Source organism: Elephas maximus, chromosome 3 (genome assembly GCF_024166365.1).
Source record: "Elephas maximus indicus isolate mEleMax1 chromosome 3, mEleMax1 primary haplotype, whole genome shotgun sequence".
Taxonomy (NCBI): Eukaryota; Metazoa; Chordata; class Mammalia; order Proboscidea; family Elephantidae; genus Elephas; species Elephas maximus.
This window is the reverse complement of record NC_064821.1, coordinates 64,733,704-64,747,254: the sequence shown is the minus strand read 5'-3', so window position 1 is coordinate 64,747,254 and position 13,551 is coordinate 64,733,704. Positions and strand designations below refer to the sequence as shown.

Sequence of the window (13,551 nt, the reverse complement as noted above, 5' to 3'; positions counted from 1 at the left end):
TACATAGGTATAATTTTATTACTAAATACCATATGAGTATACAAAATGCATAATTGTATAACAGCTAAAAAAAAAAAGTACAAGAAATGTGAAATACACATTTTTTGAAATGATAAAAATGTATCCATGAAAAATATAAAATGTTGCACGTATATACAATATATTTATATATATATATAACATAAATGAAAATTGTAAACAAGAAATGTATACAACAGTGAGTGGGCATGGGGGAGTTTTACACAGCGGTCACTTTGTTCTAGGAGATCAGCTCTAGTATTTACATCGTGCATTGAGGAAGTCCATGAGAAAGAGGATATTTCCATTGTAGTGTCTTTAAAAGTCCTTTGCACTGAAAAACAAGAGTTTTCAGGTTAACTGGCCAAAAGGTGAGAAACCCTTGGTCTGAAGCTGATGGAAGAACTGAGCGGTCGGCGGGTGTTGCATTGCTGGGAGAGAGGATATGAAGTTATTACCACCTAAATAGGGAGCCTGTAGAAGATCTGCTGCAGGAAATGGTCTCTGAGGAGGAGACAGGCTGTTGGGAACCTGTTAACCAGGAAGGCAGAGTCCCTGGTGAGCAGGCACTGGCAGGAAGCTCAGGAAGTCAATTCAAGCATGAGATGGGGGTTCAGATCAGGAGACCGCCAAGGTCTGACATCTATAGGTTCGTGACTAGAGGGTCTCTTCCCTCAGGGAGGGCATTCAAGTAACAGCGCTGAGGCATGTGGAGAGGCTGTGTGTGGCACAGGGCCACTTTCCAGCTGCTTGGCTGGAACCTACACCGACAAGGTCCAAGGGCTTGGGAGCTTGGGCCTCACAGCTCCTTAAGGATGATCTGAATCTTGCCATCCAGCTCCCCCATGTCCAGCAGGAAGGCCACGTGGTTGCTGTAATGCTGAATGATGTTGTTGTCCATGTTGACCAGGATTCTAGAAGAGAGGAGGCGGCGTGGTTGGAATATGGCAGCTTCCCCCCACACCCACCCCAGCCGTCTTGTTTTCAGACCCTCTGAATGACAATGACGATAGGGATGGTTACTAGCTGTGGGGTGCCCCCAATATTTCAGGCACTTCTCAAACATTCTCTCTAATCCTCATAACAACCCAGCCAGATGGGTATGCACAGCCCCTCTTTACAAGGGGACACAATGCCTAAGTGGCCAAACCGCGGCGCAAACCCAGGCCTTCAATCACCATGCCCACCACTGCTTGCAGATTGGCTCTCTCCTAATGCACAAAAGCATGGACATTTCCGAGCAACTAATATGTTGATCTAGGAGAGATGCAGTGCTCTCTGGCCACCAGGCCATATAGAAGAGGACTTGGACACGGAGTGTAAGTTCAAGTCCAGGAGGTATGGTGGGTAAACAGTGCAGTTTAGGTTAAGCAGGAGGCTGCGATGTGTCATTCAGGGGTGCCCGCCTGAACCAGAGGCAAGGGCCACACAAGCCCCCTCTCAGTTCCATTCTATGAAGCCAAAACCTCGTGGGGATGGAGGGGCTTAGCCCTCCCTCTTTCCACTCTCTCCTGGCTAGGACCTGGGGCCAACCAGTAGCAGACAGGATCTCCAAGGCTGTGGTTCTCTGCAGGGGGTCAAAACCAGGGTTTACCCCAAAAGGCACACCTCTAGGTGCTACCTGACCTGATCACATTAGCTTCGCCTTTGTCTCTTCCCTGCTAAGTCATCTGGGCATGTAATGGCCTGGGTATCACCATCCATACACCCATCACCCATTCATCTACCTGTTCTTCTATTCATTCACCCCACTAGCATTTGCTAAGGCCTTTCCATGTGCAGGGCCCTGTTCCAGAAACAATGGCCATATAGAGAGAGGTGAATTAGACCTAGACTACTTAGAATCTAGTAGGAACGGGAGAATGAATTTTTATAAACATATTACCCTAGTTCAGAGATGGGAAAGCTGAGGTTCAAAGAAACAAGGTCACTTGCCCAAGATCAGAGAGTTAATAGATGGCAGAGCCAGGATTTGAAAGGAACAAAAAAAACCCCTATAAATACAAGTTAGGAAGTGCCATGTACGAGGCAGGCAGGCTGGGAGAGAGTTTGGCTGATGGGGATATTATTTTCAGCAGGGCAGGAAGGGGACAAGAATCTCACCAACTGCCTCCTGGCAGGTAACCCAGTACCCAGTGCCGTCGAGTCAATTCCAACTCATAGCGACCCTATAGGCCAGACTAGAACTGCCCCACAGAGTTTCCAAGGAGCACCTGGCGAATTCGAGCTGCTGACCCTTTGTTAGCAGCCATAGCACTTAACCACTATGCCACCAGGGTTTCCTCCCGGCAGGTAGACGACTGCTTTTACAAGGACCCCACAGGAGAGGGGAGGGGTGGTTGTGGCCTTGCACCCCCAACTCCCATCTCCCAGATGGGATAGAGGGAGACATCGGTGAGCCAAAAGCCTATGGCCTACGCAGTTATCTCTGCCAGTATCAGCCAAGCAGTGCCTCCTTCAGGAAGATGGTCTGAGCTCTGGGCCCCCAGAGGCCTGTGTGCTGCCTGCCAGCATTTAATTACAGGATCCTGTTTCCTCAGGTCCTGTTTGGAGTTCCTTCCTTTCACAGAGGCATCTTTGTCTGGGGACTGGAGGCAGGATGCAGGCCAGAGGAGACCAGGGCTGGGGCTGAGGGGCTGGCGCTTTGTCAACATCAGGTTTTTTTTGGTCTGTTTCAGATAGTGACATTTATTGGTGCTTCTAGGTGCCAGGCACTGGGTGCCTGACATGAGCCCATTGGATGGCTGACTCCTTCCCCTCCCCCAGCACAGCTTCCCCAGGCCAGAGCTCACGCCTATGCAGAAGGGATCCCAGACAGGCCCTCGGACACTGTCACGTTCTGAGGTCAATGCCAACTGAGCCCTGGGGGCCAGGGCTTGTCAGGAACTGCTGTCACAGAGCGCAGGCCTCTTTTCACTCTGGTTTGCACTAAACCCCTGGCCAGCTGCCAGCAAAAACAGTATATTTGCTAATCTTCCAAGCACTCAGTGGTGCTTGTAAAGCTGATTGTATCTACCTTTGTCCAGAGGACTCTTGAGAGGGTTTTAAGAAAATAAACTAGGCCACTGATGAGAATTTCCTGTTCTTCAGATGAGGAGTCAGACTCCCAGGGAGTCCTCTCCTCTCCCAACAGGGTTTTTGGGGAATATTCTCATTCAGGCTTTCAAACAATTCTAGTGCTGAGGTTTTCATGGCTGGGGCGGGGGGGGGGGGGGGGTGCGGGGCGGAGCGTGGAGGGGTGAGGTGTTGGTGCTCATCCAAAGGGCCGCTGAGTGATGCTAGCTCTGCCCTGGGCTGTGGGACCAGGCAAATAAACTGGCTGGCCTGGTCACAGCCTTTACTTGCTCACAGCCTTTATTTGCACATTGCTTAGGAACCAGCAGGAGGCCTGATAAAATAGTGGGTGTCTGCACAGGCTCCAGACAGGCTTGGATTCTTTCTGCCAGTTACTAACTCTGTGACTCTGTAACTACTTGGAACCTCAGTTTCTTCATCTGTGAAAACAGAGACAGTCATACCAACCTCAAAGAGTCAATGAGATGGTACCTGGGAGTTACCGAGCCCAGTGCCTGGCATGTAGGAATTGCTCCATAAATGGAAGGTATTACAACTTGATTTGAATAGCTGGCAACTCAGCCAGTGTGGCTGGGGTGGGGGGCATCCTTCTGTGCACCCCTCCCGCTACACGCACACGCACACACGCATGCACGCACGCGCACACACACACACACACGGCAGTTCCTGGCCCCTTAGCCCAGCCTGTGGTAGTGGGATCTGTAGGGGAGGCACTGGCACCGAAGGGGGAAGTGGGGCTGGGCTTGTCTGGGCAGAGCCGAGCCTGCCCTCAGCCACAAGGTGGGTTCAGCTAGAGATCTGTGAGCCCCAGTTTGAAACCAAAACTTGGAAGAAAAAAAAACTAGACATGCACATAGCCAAAACCAAAAAGGAGCCCTTCCCAGGGGCTGCAGGGATGGACACCTCCCCTCTAATCTGTGGGAAGCTGGGTGGGGACCAAGGAGGGGGACAGGAGGGAGAGAGAGAGGAGGAGAGGAGGGAGGGAGGCAGGGCCTGGCCTGTAGGAAGGAGGCCTAGCCCCTGGGCCTGACTAGATGGAGCCACAGGTGAATACAAACCCTGCCTACTCAGCAAAGTCTTCTGAACAGGAAAACCCACAGGGCAAATTCCTGATCACTCTCCTGGGGCTACTAGCAAGTATAGCTGGAGCTAGACTGTCCTTCTTTTTTTTTTAGACTGTCCAGAGCAGGGCCTGATGACAGGGGGCTCAGGTCTAAGCTGTGGGCCTCAAGACCAGGAGTATTTCCTAGGCCCTGGGGCTGGGAATGGCAGTGACAACTCCACACTGCCTGGGGCTTCCTGCTGGGTTGTGGAGTGACCAGGAAGGAAGGGCCTTAGGACCCAGCTCACTGGCTCTGACCAGAGGACTGAAGCCTAGGAAAGAAGTCACTACTCAACCTTCCCTCCCCCAGCCAAGGGGCAGATAGCAGAGTGCCCTGGCGCTTACATTAATCTCCAAGAGGGTCACTATGTATCCCTAAGCACTAATCCCAGGAACCCCTGGCAGCAGCCAGGCACTGCCTGGCCCCCTGAAGGGTGTAGCTTTACTCCCTCCTGCCTGGTCTAGACCTGAAGGTGGAGGAAGCTAGGAGCATCCCTGATGGCCTCCCAGCAGGTAGATGTCAAAACCAGGCCCTATCACAATACTCTTCCCAGACTCATTACAGCCAGTAAGTAGCATGAGCTTCCTGGACCCTCCAGCTCAGCCAGTAGCAGCACTGCTGAGCCCTCCTGCCTCTGTGCCTTTGCTCTGATGCTTCTACCTCCTGAACATCACTTACTTCTTCTGAGCCTGTTTCCGTATCTGTAAATTGCAGCTGGTGGTATCTGCTTCATAGTGTGGGTGAGGGTTCTAGGAGATGTGCTTAGTACAATATCTGCCACATAGTTGGTCTCAATTGAATGCTAGTCACCATAACTATTACCATTATAATCAAATGACTCGCCCAAGGTTATCCAGCAGCCTTGGGACTTAAACCTCGGTCTTCTGACTTTGGCCTTGTACTTCCCCTCCACTCAAGGAGTTCATGTATGAAGGCCCTTCCACCTGTCTTTCATGCCCATCCTTGCCAATAGTGATCAACATCTGGTCTCTGTAGGTGGAGGGGTGACCAGTGGCCTCAGCCTGATTGGGGGTTGTCCACCCCAACTCCTTATCCCCTGGGCCTTTCCACCAAGGCTGAGTATAAACACTCGCCAGCACTGAGCATCAAGCCTCTGCTGGGCAGAAAGAACCTGCTGGGAACTCCCTGAGCCATCACTTAAGAGAGAAACAGGTAGGGTGGGGCTGTGGACAGGACAGCTGTACTGGGCTGGCACTTACCCTCGCTTGCATTTCTTGTAGACTTTGTAAATGTTCTCTTCAGGGAACCCATACTTCTCAGAGATCTGGAAGAGACCGGTCGAGGATTCACTGCCTGCTGCCAAAACTGTTTTTTTATTTTTTGAAAGTGTATTTTTTTTTATATCATGATTTTTTATTCCCCTATTATAAAGGTAATATATGTCCATATTGTGGAAAAGAACAAAGAAGAAAATCACAATAATCTATAATCCTGTTTCTCAGAGACAAACACTAGTAACATCTGCGTGTATTCCTTACCATCGTTCGGTCTCACATAAAGACATTTTTATAGTCCAGATCATTGTTACATAACTTTTTTTTACTTCACATTGTGTCATAAGGTGTTCTACATCACAACAAACTCTTGCCAAATAGCATTTTTAGTGGCTGTAAAATACCCTAAAGAACATCTAACCCACTTCCCTTAGCCCCTGCCCATTGTCAGACGCGTGAATCGTTCCAGTGCTGAGGGCCCCACCATCCCCAGCTGGGCAACCTTGGCCAGCTACTTAAGGAGATAGTAAATAGTGTCCACCTCATAGGTTCCTGGAAAAGTCAAATGGATTGATCCATGTGAAACACTTAGGACAGTTCCCGGCGGTACTAAGACCTCAACAAGTGGCCATTGTTATTATTTTAGAAGTGGAGCAATGGGGATGCTCCTTGCCCTGTTACCCAAATGTTTCCCCTTCTAGGCAGGAATTATTATCCCCATTCGATGGGTGAGGACGCTGAGCTCCAAGAGGATAAGCCAAGTGCTCAAGGTCCAGACTAGAACCCAGATTCCTGACTCTATCACATCCCCCAAATGTTAGTGTTTAGTCTACAGATGAGGAAACAGTGGCTTAGGGGATCGCTGAGTGACCTGCCCAAGCTCACACAGCCAGAGTCAGCCCAGCTCTCCCAGAGCTCCCAAAGTTTCCACTGGGGCAGACAGGTCTGTGCTGCTCCCAGCTCCACCAACTGGAGTTGTGGAACCTTGAGCAAGTCATCTTGCTTCTCTGAGCCTTGGTTTCCTCATTTGTAAATGGGATGCAGTCACAGGCTGTACACGCAAGGGTGGATCTGCACATGAATTGAGATGACTATGTAAAGTGCTCAGCCCAGGTCCTGTCCCATAGCATGAGTTCAATAAAGTCAGTGCTGGTGTTTAGTATTGCTAGCTGCCTTGTAGCTGCAGCGAACCTCAAGCCAGGGGTTTCAGGTTAAGGTACTTCAGGAAGAGGAGCAGGTCCAGCTGTGTTTCTCCCCCTGCCTTGACCGAGACCCCTCCAGGTATGAAAAGTCCCTAGACTTTATTTTAATGGTGATGTGGATGGAAGCTACCAGGAAGAAGACCTCAACTCAATCTAAGGAAGAATTTAGGAGCTTTCTAGCTATTGGTTGTACAAAGACAGCATAGGCTGCTCTATAAGGTAGTGAGCTCTCCATTCTGGGGGCATACAAGTCAAGGGTAGGTACCCACTCGTAAGAGCTGTTGGGGAGAGAGCTCAGGCACCAGGTGGGGAGCCGACCCTTTAAGGTACTATCCAACCTAAAGATTCTGAGTCTATATTCAAGTGACATTACTGGCGTTTTGTGAGCCCAACTTCCTGGGGCTGGTGCCAAGTAGGGCTGACAATATGTAAAGAGAATAGAAAAACACAGCAGAGTGGAGACAGCACGGGCTGGAATCCCAGCTGTGTCACTTCTAGCAGAGTAACCTTGGCAAGTCACCTGACCACTTGGAGGCTAGTTTCCTCAGGGGGGATGTGGCAATAGGAGCAGTACCCACCTCTCAGGGTTGCTAAGAGAACATGAGGAGATAGTAAATGCAACATGCCCGAGAAAATACCTGGCACGTAGTGGGTCTTCAAGAAAAGGTAGCTAATGTTGTTTGATTCTTTCTTCCCTTCCCCAGCCTGAGATCTTGGAACCCTCTGGCTTTCCTGAGTGGTTGGGCCTTTAAGCACAGCTGGCCCTGGTGGAGGTTGTTTGCTCAGTTTTTAGCTGAGCCACAAAGCTGGCTGTGGGTTTTGTTCAGGACTGGGCTGTTTCACCTGCTCTCTGGCGGTTTAGGGGGCTGGGAAGGCCTCCTTGGGTCTCACTGCCCAGACACCACCTTCAGCCACCCCTGTCAGTGCCCCAGCCAATCACAAACAGGAGGCAGTGAGGCCCCCTGGAAAGAAAAAAAGAGTGCGTCTGGGCCTGGCCTTTTTGGGTTCCATTCCCATTAAAACAGAAACAGGTTTGCAAAGCCAACAAAAAGCCCTGGCTTGTCAGACAGCAGCCATCAGATTAAGTAGATTTATGGTGTGTGTGACTCCCAGGGCTGGGAGATAACATCACAGAGGTATACAACCACCAGCCAGCTCCCCGTGTTCCCCCAAAACAGAGTGGGACAGGTTGACCACCAGAAAGCCAAGATTCCAGGATATTCCTTCCCAAGCCTTCCTATGGGAAATTAGAGCTGCGTGGTAAAGATTGGGAAGAGGGACACCAGAGCGGGGCTGGCCAGGGCAGGGTGGGGGTCCGGAAGGCCTCTTACCGCATTCCTCAGCCCCTTCAGGTCTGGAGTCTTCAACATGAGGGCATCAAACACCTCCTCTGTCTCTCTCCGCACATACAGCAGAACTGAAGCGCAAACGGAGAGCTTTTCGTGACGCAAGGAGGATAAACAAGCATGGGGCTATCTCAGGGAATGGGGGAGCTTAGCGTTATTTTAACAGAAGGTTATTTTCTGCAAAGAGGGCAAATCAATGCTGAGGGTCTGTGCCCAGCTGGGAAACATGCCACCTGGCTCTGCAGGTCCCTAAGTGCCTCCTTAGATTCTGTGCTAAATTTGGTGGGTTTGAATACCCGCCATCTATGTAACCTTGAAAGAGTTCTTTTAAAATCATGAGCCTCAATTTACTCATCTGTAAAATGGGGGCTCTGCCCACACTCTCACAGAGTTGTTGTGAGAATCAGTGACATGATATTTGGAAAGCACCAAAGGCACAGCAAGGCTCAAATCATGGTTGCTGTAAGCTTTTCATCTTAGCTGCTGGCTTGGTTTTGTCCTGATGGCCATCTGTAGCCCCTGGAGGTCTGGCCCAGGAGGTCAGCTAAAGTCACAGATCAGAGCATCAAAGCTAGAAAGCCAGATGTCTATATCCCACCCACTTCCACCCCCATTAGAGAAAAGTACGGGGGACTCGGCCAACACCACAAGCCTGCTGCCTTTACCAGCTGCCCCAGGATGCCCACGTCCAAGTGAGGCCCAAGAAGGCAGAAGCCCTCCAGCTCTGCGGTTATGTCCCCAAGCACCTGGTGCTCTCCTTTCTCCCACTCCCAAGACTTGGCCCACATCCAGCACCGAGGGGTAAAGGAGCCCCTCCTGCCCAGGCTGGGCCCTGCCATGTCTGCCTAGCCAGGATCAGTGTTTCAGGCATTGGGAACGGCCTCATGGGGTGGTGGGAGCTGGGTGGACTCAGGGAACAAATGTGAGGAGTGAATTACCTCTCTGAAGATCATCCTCCTTGGCCTGCTTGGAAGGCAGAGGCTCAAAGTCCTCAGAGAATGGGGAGCAGGTACGCTTCAGAGGCAGCCTGTTGGGACAGGAGGTAAAGGCTCGTGAGGAAGCCGTGGAGGTCCTAGAGTCCAGAGGACCCAGCTGGGCCTCCAGGGGCCCAAGAGGTGGAGAAGACCCCATGAGGGTACAGAGGCAGTAGAATCGGTTGTGGAGTTGGACTGCCTGGGTTCAAATCCCAGCCTCCACTTATGAGCTGTGTGGCCTGGGGTGAGTCTCTTAGCCTCTCAGTGTCCCTATCTATAAAATGGAGATGATAAAAGAGTAATAATGACGCTACTTCATAAAGCTGTTGTGAGGCTAAAGAAAATATTGCACATTGCTCTTAGAACAGCCTGGGCCATTATCATTATCGACATTATTCTGTTTTGGAAGAACCAGGCAGATGTGAGGCAGTGGGAGGTGGAACAACTATGGGTTTTGGAGTAAGACAGACTTAGGTTCCTTCCTTCCTTAATAGCTGTGCTGCCTTGGGCAAATCATTCCACTTCCCCAAGCCTCAGTTTCTTCATCCATAAAATGGAACTATAACCCTGCTTGCCTAACTCCCTGGGGCTGTTGTCAGGTGATAAGTGACATAATTTAGAGTGAAGGCACCTTAGGAGAGGCACAGCTGGTTTATAGGGAAGAAACTGACAGTAACAACAGATGTTCTTCATAAAGTGCTTTCCCATTTACAAAGATTCCACACACTCGCCCAACCTCTCGGCTCCCCCACATCGTTCTGAGGTTATTTGACAGATGTGTAGGCTGAGGCTCAGAGAGGTGACGGGTTGGCCTACGGGCACAAAGGCTGTGCCTGACAAAGGGAAAGAAGAGGAAGTCTTACCTGGGCCAAAGGGCCCAGGGACACGGGCCCTTCCTACTGCCTCCTGGTCTGGTGTGTGTGTTGGGGGGCAGGGGGGTTTGATCCCCTAAGTCCTCCAGCACAGCCTCTTCTCCTCACCCTTTGAATCTGCACCACTATCTCAGAGGCTTTTGCTTCCCCTCTTTACAAGCAGGTGTCTCGCCAGAGATTCGCCAGCTTTTCACATAAAGCAAACCCATAAAAACCCAGGCAGTTTCACTGAGAGAGGAGCATAGGTCTAGCCGGGGGGCTGGGGGCAGAGCCTCAGCTGCTTCTCCCGGCCGCAGTCCCTGGCTTGGGCCAGGGGGTGGGAGAGGTAGCAGGAGGAACAAGCAGGTGGGGGTAGGAGCCAAGGCGGGACAGGCAGGGAGGTAGATCTTGGCTGCTTCTCTCCATACCTGTTGGAGCTGCTGGGCCCTGCCGAGGGGACTACCTGCAAAGAAAATAAAAGACGTTTTGTGTCACATCCAGAAAGATGAGAGGGTGGAGAGGGGCATTCTTGTGGAAGGGGTGGGAGGTGTCAAAGGTGTGGTTTCGGTGCCTTTCGAGCCCATTCTGCTCAGACACGTCCCTTCAAGTGAGCTGAGATCTTGAGTCTAAAGGCACCGTCCAGCCGAAGCTGGATGAACACAGAGGAGATGCTGAAGAAATGTTGGCTGTACTGCTGCCGGGGCAGTGAAGAGAGGATGGTGGATGTAGGAAGTGCTTTATACCTGTGCCAAGGGCTACAAGAGAACTGGCTGCTCTTTCTAGAAAAGCATAGAAAACCTAGGAAAAAATACTTTTTCTAGTATTTGCTCCATAATCTACCTTATTGTTCTGAGTCAATATAGTAATCACATCTTATACACAAAGGACCCTTTCTGCAAACATTCCCACCTAAATCGTGGTGAGTTGTAACCTCAAATGAAAGGAAATGGTCAAATTGTTTAATATGGAAACGAACTAGTAGACAGTTCTGGAATCTTGAATTGGCCATTGACTTATTGTGTGACCTTGTCTAGAAAATAGGAATAACACCAGCCTGTACCTCAGAGAATGGTGTGAGGGAGAAATGAGACAATGCAGCAAAGGGCTTGGCCCAGTGCATTGGTGACAAGTCGAAGGTGCTCAGTAACCGGCTCCCAGGTGGACCCGTGGGTAGCTAGTGGTAGATGGCATGGTTTCTGAAGCCAGGCTTCCTGGATCCAAATGCTGGCTATGCTGCTAATTAACTGTATAATGTTGTAAGGTTTCTTAACCTTTCTCTGCCTCAGTTTCCAGCCCTCTTTTTTTTAATCCAAGGAGTGGAGCCCTAGTAGTATAGTGGTTAAGCATTAAGACAATAACTGAAAGGTCGAAACTTCAAACCCACCGGCGGCTCCACAGAAGAAAGATGTGGCAGCCTGCTTCTGTGAAGACTACAGCCTAAGAAACCCTATGGAGCAGTTCTACTCTGTTCTGTAGGGTCGCCATGAGTCAATTGACTCGACGGCAACTGATTAATCCAAGAAGAGTAATATTATCTACTTTATGGGGTTGTAAACCATTGCCATCGAGTCGATTCTGACTCATGGTGACCCCAGGTGTGTAAAACCATGCTCCATAAGGTTTCCAGTGGCTGATTGTTCTGAAATAGGTCACCGGGCCTTTCTTCCAAGATGCCTCTGGGAGGACTTAAAACTCCAACTCTTGGGTTAGTAACTGAGCATGTTGACCATTTGTGCTGCCCAGGGACTCCTGTAGGGTCATGGTGAGGATTACAGGAGCTCGTGTACAGGAAGCACTAGAATAGCACCTGGCACGTTGTGAGCCAGGAAGTATCGGGGCCATAATCATAACAGCAGTAGCTGTTGCAGTTATTATCCACCCAGCTTTGGGGGGCCACGTCCAGTTTGGGGTGGAAATGTCAGAAACCTCCTCCATGTGTGCCCCATGTATGAACATGTCAGTGGTTATAAAGTCCATTTTTTCACTTTCTTCCCTTCAATAGGTCACTGAAGTTATATGACCATGTATACAAGATTCCATAAAGACATGTCACGGCCCTCACCCCTCCTGGGCGCTGCAGACTGGAGAAGTGCAGGTTGGGGATGAACAGAACTGGCGGGGTCTCCAGGTCTGTCTCAGGCCGCAGGTAGGTGGTCTCGTTGCCCCGGAAGCCAGACAGCAGGCAGCCTTTGATGCCTGCTGGGAAAAGGAAGCACTGTGCCCTCAAGTCCTTCCATTCATGCCCCCAGACTAGCTGATGACCCCCACCACTTTGCCTCAGCCTGGCCCAGCCCACCCCAGGCCCTCCCAGTTCCCCACTGACCACTGTTGCTGGAGTCGGGGCACTTGGCCTTCCTCCGGAACTGCTTCCGCTCATCATCCCGCATTTTCCTCTCAGCTCCCTGCGTAAGAGAACAGGGTTACCAAGGCCTCCGGAGGGGCTGGCTGCTTTCCCAACTGCTGCTTTGCATCTTAAATGTGAGCCAGGCTTCTGGCGTTGCTTTCTTTCCAGAGCAAGACCAGGAAATGGGAAGGTACCAGTGCTTGGCCTGGCCTGGCCCTGCCTGACTGAGGTCGGTACAGGCCGTGAGACAGACAGAGACAGAGACAGAGACAGAGACAGAGACAGAGACAGAGACAGAGACAGAGACAGAGACAGAGACAGAGACAGAGACAGAGACAGAGACAGAGACAGAGACAGAGACAGAGAAAGAAATGTGGAGTGAGACAGACAAAGAGAGAAACAGAAGCAGAGAGAGACAAAGAGAAATGGAGTCAGAGACAAAGACAAGGAGAAAACAGAAAGTGAGAGATAGAAACGGCACAGAGAAAAAGAGAGAGATACACAGACAGATTTATAGAGACCAAGAAAGAGAGACAAGGAGAGAGATAGAAATGCAGAGATACAAAGAAAGATATACATAGAGAGACAGACAGACAAATGTCAACCCAGTGGAGAAAGATACATTTAGAGAGCGAGAAACAGAATGAGAGCAGCTGGGAGGACATTGGAACCAGGCCTGGCTCTTCTCCCTCCCCAGGGGCCCCTGGAAGGTCTGCCCACCCAGCTGCCTTCCTGTCCACCCGCTATGCTGCTGGCCATGCAGCCACCTTGTCACAGAAGATCTTGATCTGGCAGACGGCACGGTGTACTAGGCGCTCAGTGCCTGAGCCACAGTCGTAGGTGTCAATCTGCAGGTTCAACGGGACACCCTTTACCCCTTTCTGTGAGGAGAAGTCTGTGCTCAAGCAGTTGACTCCGATGAATACCTGGGGTCAGAGGGGAAGCAGATAAGTGGCCTGCTCAGGTCACTAGCCCTGCTGTCACACAACCCTGACCTGATATTCCATCCCCTGACCAGAGCACCTGTTTATTGAGCCTACTGTGCACCTGGTTTGTGCCCTTAATTCACACAAAGCCCCTGGAAAGCCAACATCACCACCTCTCCTCGTTTACAGATGGGGAAACCAGTGCTCAGAGAGGTGGGGCAACTTTCCCAAGGCAGCACAGGACGTGTGGTGGAACAGGAGTCTGAGCCCACTCATCATAGCCCTGGGAGGGATATTAAGGGACCCTTAGGAGCTTAAAATCCACAGCCTCATTTTTTCGTGACTCAGTACAGGGAGCTAGAGTAGGGCTAAATCTCTCTCCCCACAGCTTATGACTAAGACCGTGTTCCTGCCTAATGGGGACGCAGAGGGTGAGACAAGCCACTCTCTACGCCCAGCCACCAGCTCGAGCCATTA

General features: G+C 50.7%; 1 protein-coding gene across 1 annotated transcript in view; it reads right to left on the bottom strand.

The window, feature by feature from the left end:
• Positions 1-308: 308 nt before the first annotated feature.
• Positions 309-13,551, bottom strand: part of GRHL3 (grainyhead like transcription factor 3) — a 36,704-nt gene continuing 23,461 nt past the window's right edge. The window contains exons 9-16 of the mRNA XM_049878273.1: positions 12,916-13,074; positions 12,128-12,206; positions 11,867-12,000; positions 10,233-10,267; positions 8,918-9,006; positions 7,965-8,050; positions 5,417-5,481; positions 309-932 (exon numbers count right to left, since the gene is read on the bottom strand). Coding sequence (XP_049734230.1) covers positions 818-932; positions 5,417-5,481; positions 7,965-8,050; positions 8,918-9,006; positions 10,233-10,267; positions 11,867-12,000; positions 12,128-12,206; positions 12,916-13,074 — 762 coding nt within the window. The 3' untranslated portion in view covers positions 309-817. The remainder of the gene's footprint in view (positions 933-5,416; positions 5,482-7,964; positions 8,051-8,917; positions 9,007-10,232; positions 10,268-11,866; positions 12,001-12,127; positions 12,207-12,915; positions 13,075-13,551) is intronic.